General features: G+C 31.6%; 1 protein-coding gene across 1 annotated transcript in view; it reads left to right on the forward strand.

The window, feature by feature from the left end:
• Window positions 1-12,005, forward strand: part of LOC105334403 (protocadherin Fat 4) — a 124,624-nt gene that overhangs the window by 31,070 nt on the left and 81,549 nt on the right. The window contains exon 5 of the mRNA XM_066066161.1: window positions 5,483-5,524. Coding sequence (XP_065922233.1) covers window positions 5,483-5,524 — 42 coding nt within the window. The remainder of the gene's footprint in view (window positions 1-5,482; window positions 5,525-12,005) is intronic.

Raw genomic sequence — 12,005 nt, forward strand, 5'->3', positions numbered from 1 at the left:
TCCAGACCCCTTTTGGTCTCAACTTTGAGGAATCAGCCCCTATTTCTTGACTTCAAATAAAAACACTCGTGATTTCGAACTCATTTTGCTCAAGAAGTGTTTTGAATTTTTTTTTACTGTTCTCTAAATATCTGTCAGATGAACATTCTCAAAAATATTACAACATATTTATCAGTAAATAGTCATGAATAAAATACCCCTTTTGGACCATAATCTGAGAGACCAGTCCCTATTTCTTGACATTAAATGAAAATTCTCATGATTGCAAACACATTTTGTTGAGCAAGGGTTCAGAAATATATGTGTTTTTTAGATTTTTGGAATAAAACATCTTTTGCATTGATCCTTCATCTCCTAACTGCGGTTGTTAAACCTAATTTTGATAGTAGAATATTGTTAACAACATTATTCTGAACAATCTTTTTTCTATATATGCACATCAAAATATTTCATTTTTTCAGAAGTTAAATAATCAAAGATTTTGTCCTTTTGAAACCCTTAATTACGTTACATATGAATAAAATATTTTTTTCTATTTCTGCTACGCCCCTCCACCCATGTATGAGCTAATTTTCTTTTATAGAAAGATTAACAAAATATTCTTGACAAAATAAAAAAAGATATTCGAAATCAGATGTTCAATATCATAGAAACTTTGAGAAACAAATGACATTAACAGTTTCAGGTTTTTTCAGGTAAGCTTTCAAGAAAATGGTTTTTGATAAAATAAAAAAAGCAATGGGCATAAATATAATATTGAATCCATCTTGCATAAAAATTTCAAGTCATTAGCTGTGACAGTTGATGAGATAACGTGTGGACAAAGTCATGTTTGAATATGCGTGAAAAAGGGGAATAATTCATTGATGAAAGTGTATTTTAGGATAGGAAGTTGGATGCAAAAAGGCAAAAAAGCATTATAAAATAAAAATTTGGCGTTACTACAGAGAAAAATAATAGAAGTTTAAGAAATTTTGTTTACAAAATATACAGATATGTGTATAATTAAACATCAGGCAAAAATAGCATACATTTCATACATTAATCAGTTATCTATATCAAAGACTAAGGCATAAATATTTGTAATAGTAATAATGTATACTTTTTAAAGCTAAATTTGGTTATATAATTTACCTTTTGACTCTCAATTTTATTTAAGAAGGCCTGTGTAATGAAGAATAATGACCCCCGTAGAATAATGACCGGGGGTTATTTTTCGACGTAGAATAATGACCCCCCGGTCACTATTATACGCAGAAAAATGACCCCCGGTCATTATTCTACGTAGAAAAATGACTATTTTGCCTGATGAATAAGTGTCATTTTCATAAAAATGAGCACACTCCACATGAAAAAAAGTGATCCCTGTAGAATAATGACCTTCTTGTAGATTAAAGTTTTTCAATATATTTTTTTATTATTTGTGAAATAGTCTTTACACTATTGTAATTTTTACTGCTGCAGTTTACAGAAAGTAACAGAAATTATAATTCATATTCAAATAAACTTAAAGTGAAAGAAGGGGTATATCTTAGAAATTGAAAATACTTCCGTTATAGCAAGACATTGACGTATTGCATCGGGGTATGGTTGTCATCTTAAAGGGGCATGGTCACGATTTTAGTCAATAATAATTTTCCGATTTTAATGTTCACAACGCTTAAGTAAGGCATTTTCAATAGGCAACTAAAATTTGAGTGTCATTCGTTGAGTTATAAGCAAGTTACAGAGCTGAAAGATGAAGATGGACAAATCATCTTGAAAAAGAATTTTTACTGGTATATTGAACCTATGTAAACAACAACAGGGCATGAGCCTTGTTTACAAAGAATTGTGAGCCTTGTATCTTGCTTATAACTTTACAACTGACCCTCAAATTTCATTTGATCAGTAGAAATGCTTTCCTTAAGCATTGTAAATAATGAAAACAAAAAAATAGAATTTGACCAAAATCTTGACCATGCCCCTTTAACAATTACATTTACATATATCTATGGTGTTCCGATAGGGCGAAGATGCAAAGTTACAAAGGCGATAGAGCGAAGGCGAAGGAGCAAAAGTGCGAAGATGCGTCGACCAAGCGCGAAGACGTGATGCCTAAAGTGCTTTCATGACGTTATGATAAAATAAAGCTTTGAAGGAGTACGTTATAAGAAATAACATGAAAGAAAGTAAAAATTTTATACACAGAATGTTGTTATTCTTGAGGCCATTATCATTATTTTTTTAAATGAATCCATCATACCAATCTTTATTCGTAATGCTCAAAATATATAGCAAAATTTGGTGCATTTCGATATTTTGAGATGGCCCCAACTAACAACCAGACGGTAGAGTTTAGAATTTCTTAAATAGAAGGTAGGAAATTATATTACTCATCATATAAAAAAAAGGGAAAAAAGATATTTTTGAAATCTGCTCTGAAATGCGGAAAATGGCAGTTTCCTTTATATTCCTATCGTTAATGTACTTCTATTTTGAGATTGTACCTAAAAAGAACCAGAAGGTCGATTTTCTTAAAGCTTCGCAAATAAACTAGAGTTGCTTTATATGACATATGGTTCAATATAAAAATAATAAAATCGGCCTCCTGAATTGTCAAAGTTGTTACTCCGGTCCCGTTATATGGCGGTGAAATACGGGATTTCGAAATTGTTGATATATAATAATTGAACGTTTAGATTTACGATTTAGGTCACCTGTGAAATTCATGACTTGACCACCCCGGGGTGGGGACAAATATGCAAAAAAGCAAAATTTTCACAAAAACCATCTCCTCTGCTCCCTCACATGTCGAAACAAAGCTAAATGCAATGTTAGAATGGTTATGAAGCCCTCTACCAATATTGTAAAATTTAAGGCCCTTAGATCAGGGATTCAGACCCTAGGGCGGGGTCCATATAACCACAAAGTGAAAAGATATTAAATCTTTAAAAATAGTCTTCTCCACTCCCTTTTATGTTTGAAAAAATAACTAAATGCATTGTTATGATGTCCATAAAGCCTTTTACCGAAATTCATTGCTCCTGGGTCAGGGGTCCAGGTCCTAGGGCGGGGCCATTATGGCCATACAGTGAAAATGTTTTTTATCCTAATCAAAAATCATGTTCTCTTCTTCCATATATATTTGAGAAGAACTGAATTCATAGCTATGAAGCCCTCTACCTAAATTTTAAAATGTAGAAAGCTTACACGGGCATTGCCTGCTGCATACTCCATTTATGTAAATATATATATTTGCATAATGAAATATGTTCAAATCATGCAATTAAATTGTCAAATTCATTACCCCTGGGCCAGAGGTTCGGGCCTTTTTAGAAGGACAAAAATGGCAATCTAAACCAAAAATCAAAACTTCTAAGTAAACTGTTACTTGGTCTTACTAAATTAAATACCGGTATGGGTTCTATGCAAGTCATTTTTTTCTACCCCTTCCCTCCTCCCCACTCCCTTTATTAATTTATGTTTAAAAAACCTAATTATAAATGGCAGGAATAACAGTCACAGAAGTTTTGGATTAGGGTTAAAACTCCAAAATGAGTCTTAGAATGCTAAAAAGACACCCTCTGACATGTCAATTTAAAGGCTATAGTACTTAGGTGACCATCAAAGTCAGTAGGCATCTTGATTGAAAAAAAACTTTACTTCTCAACATTTTTTTGGTATATGGAGAAACTGGGCGTTATCCCCATTGTATGCGTATTTTTACAAGAATGATACTATGCATTTGGAGGGAGATTTATTCACGGAAATGATATAGTAAAACTCGTATAATACGAACACGGATATAGTGAATTTTCGGATATAACAAAATTTTTGGGAATTCCCGGTAAAAATCTTTACGGTTATAACGAATTCGGATAAAACGAATTTACGGATATAGCGAACTAATTTTGAGTCACGTAGAGATGAAATATAACGAAATTTAACACCTTTATAACGAATGTCTTTACTGTTTAAAAAAAGTTAGCACTACCAATTAATATAATAGTTTGAAAGAATTTATTTTCATTCTTTTTTTCAATTCACAATCCGAGTATTAAAGGTATCAAAGTAATGCATTTTTATTTTAAGCCTCATTTAGCGAAAATTATAGTCTGGTGAAAGAAAACATGTATATAGTGAAATCGCTATAGATATTATTACGAATTCGTTATACGAATATAACGAATTACGGATATAAGGAAGTAATTTCATTGGGCCCTAGGACTTCGCTATAACTGAGTTTAACTATAGTAAAATTATGTAAAATTATTATTTGCATCTGTATAATAGACATGCTAAAATCCTGAGCACCAATCGAGATCATGTATACGTAATACAATGTATTATATTTAACACAACTATTCTGCCTTTGCCTACAGATAGTTAACCAACACAACAATCCAGTGCTTCGAATTTATTGTGTATGTGGTAAAAAACTGAAACAAAATCAAAGTATGAATTACTAATACGTTCTCAAAAACAATGAACGAAAACTTTAAGATCAGTTTCGCCAAATATGGAACAGTTGTATAATGATATGTTAGCCTTATACATATGTTAACCGAGAAATGATTTTTTTTTAAGGTAAACACAAAAAAACTATGTCAAGTAACAAGGTTTTGTCTTTTAGAGAGAAAACACAAAACCAATGCCATATTTCCGCACATCACCATTTATCACATAAAGTATAAACAAGATAACTATTTTCAAATAATCACAAATATCTTGATAAATATAATTAATCTTAATTAAAACAGTGTATGGACATTCAATTTACCTTTTAATGCATAAAGAATTTCTTTCTTTCACATTGTTCCTTCATCAAATCTACATTTTATCTTATATTTGTATATTGTATAAGAAACAAAGGCTATCAGATTGTTTAAAAAAACGTGTTTTAAAAAAGGTTGTATTGTAATAATTGATGTAGAAAGAAAATTCTACGCTGCTAAAAGACCACGTTTAGATAGAAAATAAATTCTTAAAGTATTACACATAGAACACTAAGCGATATTTTGCAACAACAAAATATTACAGTGTTGGATTTTTAAAGACGACTGAGTATAATTCAAACAATTCCGATATTTTTGAAATGATAAAGCTACCTCAATTTTACCTAAACGAATTTAATGCCTCATTTTCGCTAGCCAAGGGTTTTTGGTCCACTTCGTTCCTCTTAATATAAAACATGATGTATATTATCTTTTTAAAAATCATGTTACATAAATAATCGGTACGGTCCTACTTTGAGGGACATCATCCCAATTACTCCATGTTAAGCCTTGTTTGTAATTTTTTCCACTTGATAACCAACAATCTTTAAAAGAAAATGTTTTCAAAGTTATCATTAGGACAACAACGCTTTTATCATTATTATTTGTATGCATTTGACAGTTAAAGTCTCTACAAAATATCACTTTGTATATGTCTATCACATTTTGATTAATCCATGTAATTACTCTTTTCAAAAAATCAATACTTTCTTTCTCATTATTAGAAACAGCAGTACATCATTAACAACATTCTCTGTACAGATAAGGTAAGTGTACACATTTATAATTTATGTCAATATTTATACACCTTTGAGAAAAAAGGCCTTTAAATTGCATGGGAAAGTCGTTTTATGCAACCATTTATTTGGATACTGTAAAGCCGGACATTATAGGTAGAAATTATTTTTATAATATTTATACTGAATATTTTATCATTCAAGTTGGAATAAAGCAGTGGTGCATTCAGGGTGTGCTAAAGCATAAATAGAAAAAAATAACAAAAAGTAGTAAAAATAAATCTTTCGACATATAAATACCGACATCAATTTATGGTTACTAACTATAGAAAGAGTGCTATCTCTAAACGACATGTATTTGGATTCATCTGCGGAATCTGACGCATTTGGCATTTAGATGAATAGGAAAGAAGGATGTCTAAGATTATATTTTCTGGGGTTTTGTCATATTAAAGTCAGGCCAGGCTCTGTGGACCGTGAGGGCTCGGTGCTATGATTTGTCTTCCGTTTAGGCATTGATCGTTGATATAACTTATATATACTTTTACAAAACCAAGTAGAACTATGACAACTTTGCAACAAAAATCAAGATGAATGCATCGAGCTCGAAATGATATCGGAATAAACATTTGTTACGAAAAATCATTAACAAAGTCTGAAGAAACAACATATAAAACAAAAGGGTCATGGAGCACATCGCTAAACAGGTTTTCAATTTCTTTCACCTGATATTCTCTTGGTAACATAATAATTTCATTGTCATTTTCTAGCCCTTTCTGGTCATTTTTTTTTAACGGCTAGCCCCTTTTTTCTGTCAAAACATTTCTGTTGTTAAATCAAATCTTGTGAAAGAATTAACAATTTGGTTGTATAAGTTATAATAACAAATTATTTTATAAAACAAAGGTCAAACACAAAGTAGCATTAAGGGGCTTGCCCTATGCTGCGTTTAAGGGACTCTTTACGAAATGTCCATGGATGTAATATTCTTAAAAGGATGACTTGAAGCAACAACTTGTTCAAGAGTTTTTAAAAATTATTTCAAATTAACTAGATACATAAGTTTAAAGACCAATTGTTTAGGCCCCTTTAAACGCCTTATACTGATGAATAAAAGAAGAAACTGTATGGAGATTACTTCAATTTGAACAATAGTCTATGGTACATTAATGCTAAATGAAGAGTATTAAAAAGAAGACTTAACTGCCATATAGGACCCTAATTTGAAGAACCATATCAAATGAAAGTATTTTAAATATAAACATATTTTGTTGAACAAGTGTTTAGCAATTTTAAAGATAGCATATTGTTGAGAACATAAATCTTAGGATCTTTTCTTTATTATTGTTTCAAAATGATAACTAGAAAATGTCGTTGCAATGAAACGAGCGGGTCTTCCGTCGCTGACAAAAGTTAAAAGCTTTTAAGGATGTTACTGTATTCCTTTACACGATAACACGATAGCTTCTTAAAATCAAAAAAAAAGTTCGAATAGGTATTCCAACAAAACAGAAAAAATACTTGGAATGACTTACTCAATTCGAAAAAATACAACGTACGAACTACGAAATAAGTTCAAATACAAATGCCTGCCTACACAACTAATAATTTTAGTAGTGGTAGCACTTTTCTTCAGATATGAAATGAAAATACCAAACTGTGTCCAAATATTTCACTTTCGGTTTTGTTCTTTTAAAAAGGGTGAGTTTATAACACGAAATGACACTCGCAAAGATAGTGATTGACCCCCAATTCTTTCGTGATTGTTTGCATGGGTAGACGTTAACCTCTAAATCCTTTGGTAATGTATGGCAATGCTCGTAACTGGAACGTGTTTCGGGCCCGTGAAATGTTAAAAAGGGCAATATGGTCTTCTGTTTAAAAGAAATCGTGGAAAAACATTTCTAAAAGGAATCTAAAGAAAAACAAAAGGATATCTAACGAATACTAGAGCAAAGCTTGTTGCAAAGCTACGAGTGGATATTCCGTTGACATCAGGAGTAAAAGTTGAAAGTCCTTGCAGGGGCAGATTCTGAAACCAAAAACCAACTGTAACACAAACAAAGAGAAGAAATATGTATGATTCTTGGTACGACTTAACAAAATCCGAATGACTCTAACTACGTATTTATAAAAATCTCTAGGTAGTCCATCCATAACTATCATTTTTTATTTCTAATAGATTGCAAGTTTAATCACTGGAACTTTAGTGTGATTTTAAAGGGGTTTTAAAATAATAAAGATTCATCTCTGAAATTGGAAAAAAAAAAACGTAACAAATTTATCATATACTGAAGTTAACATTGAAGTCTATGGGAAAAATGCATTTTTAGATATATTTTTTAAGAAAAGTAATTTTCTCACATTTCTCTTGATTAAAATGTGCAAAAGCTTTTCCTTTCTTAGAATATGCTAAAATAATTCATAATTTACCATACATATTTTCAGAAAATGATTTTTTATTATTTTCTTAAAGGGAAGACAACTCTTTAAAAAAGTTTTAAGTGTAAAACGTTTATTTAATTTACTACATACATACTCCCAAATTTGGTTTAAGTCAGCCTTAAAATAACTTCAAAATAAGTATTTGATGAAGGATAGACCAATCAAAATTGTTAAATTTGCCTTAGTTATGGATAGACTACGTTCATGAATACAAGAACAATTTTAAAAAATCAAAATAAATTACAGTACAAATTAACAATTTTCGAAATATTTTAGTACGAGTTAATTTAACTTTGAACTTTAAACAATTGCATCAAGGTATCACACCGGTAATTGTTTTCACTATATAACACTATAGAGGGGAAAAAATTCTTAAAAATCAGTTTGTATTTTTCATGACAAAATATTCGGAGGAAATGTTATTTGTTACCTATCTCATCAGCTAACACAATAAAAAGGGCAAGCGATACTGCATTTTCTCAAAATATCTAGCTCCAAACAGGTCTACCCTCAAAACCACGTGTTTTCCATTTGTATGTAAACAGACTGCACACTCCCCAGGAAGCTGCTGCATGAGCCCTGAAAGAAGTAGTTCCTGTGAAAAAAAATCATCACCTAACAAAATACATGAAATATCCTACTCAGTGGTACAAAAAATTTTAAAACTGAGTAAAGGAAAATGTAAAAATACAGTCAAGAAAAAAAATAATTATGAAGTATATATGGAACTACAATTGACTAAGTTCATTTTGATTGGCCGATTACCGGTGTGATACCTTGAAGAGACTCTAAAGATGTCAGATCCCTTTCAAATTTGCACCTGAGAATTCCCAATCAACTGTCACCAAATCCCTAAAACCCTGTCCCCAAGCTCCCAATATTTCATTAACTATTGAGGATTTATCTCCCTTACTCAGACTGAAGAAAATAGCACAGATGAAACACATTTGGAGCCTCACACCATGCATGACCTGAAGCCAATTTTCATCCTTAAAACAACAAGATACAAAATCATCTTGGTACCAAATCAGAGCATATACATTTTTCTTTACATCAAAATAAAAATATTCCATTAGAGTCACTTCATTATGCAATCATTGCATAACAAAGAAGAAATTTACCCCTATTGTTCACACATTTCATAACAATATTGTGAATTATCAGGTCAAAAATGAAATCTGTATCTGGTAAATTTATATATCAGGTAAAGCCTGTTTACTTGTCTACACACTGCCATACTCACTTTTATCTAAAAGCAGCATGGTAACACAGGACAGCCCAAATGATATCAGCATGTAATGGAGCTCAGATCTGCTCTGACAACCATAAATCTTGCTTTGATGATAAGAAATGTAAAAGAAACAACTGGGATGCAACTTCATTCTGTGATTTATGTAACATTCTATCTGTAGAGCAAAAGTAGCCATGACATTTCAATTGGACACACTTAATTATACCCCTCATCAGGCCATCCCTATAGAATTTGAAGAGAATTACTGATCAATGATGATTGACACATGTTAGATAATTTACAGCAAGAGCAATAAGCATATACATGAAGTAATTCAATAAGGCAATGCATTTCTGATGCATATTTACAAGAGAAATCACATAAGTGCATGCCATATCACAATACTGAAAAAAGAATCATACCAACCCCCATAGTTGTGGATAAGGGTGGGGCATCTATATTGTACCCATACATGTTACATGATATGATTTCATTCAAATTTTGATTTTCATTACTTAGAATAGGACAGGTGTGCTGAGGTTACCATATAAAAATAGTAATATCTCCTTCTAAACATTTTAACAATGACTAATGTTTCAATATCTTAGGTCATTCAAACATAAATATCAGTATTTGTATTTTGTAAATAAGGAACTCCCCTTAAAATGTGGGAAGAAACTGATTTTCTGGCTATAATGCATAAAAACATTTTCTGGTAAACTGAAATTCATCAGTTTTTAAGGATGAAAACCATGAAAAGCTCCTAGATTCAATCATGATGATATTATATATACACAGGATGAATGACCATCTTTAAGTCCTCCTTAAAGATAGCTTAAATGTGTTTAAAGGTAGCTTAAAGACGATCTTTAAGCCACCTTTAAGCTACCTTTAAGCTATAAGTATTGCTTAAAGGTGGCTTAAAGAAAGCGTAAAGATGGCTTAAAGGCAGCTTAAAGACTATCTTTAAGCCCCCTTTAAGCCACCTTTAAGGACAACTTATAGGTCCTTAATGTCCAAACTTCTTTAAGCCACCTTCAAGCCACCTTTAAGCTACCTTTAAGCCACCTTTAAGCCATTAAAAAAAATTCATTCAATATTGTGCTTAATTTCCAACAAAATGTATTAACTTTATGAAAGAAAAGGTTTTAAAACGGTTTTTGTTCTAGAAAGAAAAATGAAAAAAAAAACACAAAAAAAACGGCCACGGCGAGAATTGAACCCGGGACCCTTAGATTACTAGCATCACCACACATCCTCTACGCCACGGCAACTTACATATAAATGAGCGTTTTTATATCCTATATATCAGTGGATATTGAATCACTGTATTGAATGTGTTTACTTGAAAAGATTTTGACAAACCATTCAGTTTGTAACAATCAATTATATCTAATTTATAAATTACATGCATGCATGTATTTAGAATGAAATACGGAACTTGGTCTTCAGTGAACAAAAATATATTATACCTAAATGGAAACCTTTAGGTTCACTATAGTAGGCTTTCTTAGTTAATAAATTTAAACCGAGTAGATATAAGTTCATCTAATTTATAGCTATTAAAATGTAAGAAAGAAATGAAATCATTTCTTTTATTAAATGCTTTGATACTATTAGGGCATTTGTTCAATTTCCCGCAATTTCCCGGTTTTCATGATTGCGGCGCCGTTCCAATATGTTTAAATATTTACATGTAATTGTATGTACATGTACATGATTTTTAAACTATCAATTCTATAACAAACAAAATTACCAATTACCGGTGACGTATTTACTGCATGTGGCAATTGCAAATGACTTGTACATACAATTGTATGATGTGCCATGCCGGGTATATTTGACATATTTACCCTTATACATATATTTAAATAATCAACCCCTATTTATGATCACCGGTACATTAATTAATTAGCCTCAAGATTTTAGTCTTACATACATGTATCGTTAATTTGTAGACGTAACATCTTTGAAACCCAGAGCTAGGAAATAATACTTTGAAAATGAATTACAAATGTAAATTAACTTTTATTCACTAGACTTATCGTATACTCGTACATACTAAGATTCAACGCCTTTAGAAACCCTGACGTGCACCTGGGCACACGACACACCTGTTGTGTATATCTTGTATATTCTGTGTTAGTTCCAGGGGTTTTCTTAAGTTGGACAAACAATAGACTTTAATTAGATATACACAAACATGCACCTGGGCACACGACACAACTGCTGTGTATATCTTGTATATTCTGTGTTAGTTCCAGGGGTTTTCTTAAGTTGGACAAACAATAGACTCTAATTAGATATACACAAACGAACAAAACTATGTCTAGACAAACAAAGCAGTAATATCCTGCCCGATATAACAAAGGCAGTTGAGAGTCTTTTCATCTTTAACATGTATCTAGCAGATCTAGAGTTAGAAATAATGAAAATTGAAAAAAAAAATACAAACCTTAAACCGATTAACAAATTAAATCATGCATTTTTGGTTCATTATCTTTATTTTGTTTAATAACCGGATGAACTGAGAGAGAGAGAGAGAGAGAGAGAGAGAGAGAGAGAGAGAGAGAGAGAGAGAGAGAGAGAGAGAGAGATTTTTCACCGATTAATTTATAATAGGAAACAAACATACTTTATTTAGTTTTATGCACATATTAAGATACAGAGACTGCGCTCATACCTACAATAATTTTGAAACCCCCTCAAAATTATAAAGAATTTTATAACGGCAATCTGTGTCCATCAGAGCGGTGCTGATGATAGCGATCTGTGTTTAATGGAGCGACGATTAAAACCGCCTGGAACACCCCCCCCCCCCTTCCTTGGAAATTA

Source organism: Magallana gigas, chromosome 7 (genome assembly GCF_963853765.1).
Source record: "Magallana gigas chromosome 7, xbMagGiga1.1, whole genome shotgun sequence".
In the NCBI taxonomy this organism is placed as follows: Eukaryota; Metazoa; Mollusca; class Bivalvia; order Ostreida; family Ostreidae; genus Magallana; species Magallana gigas.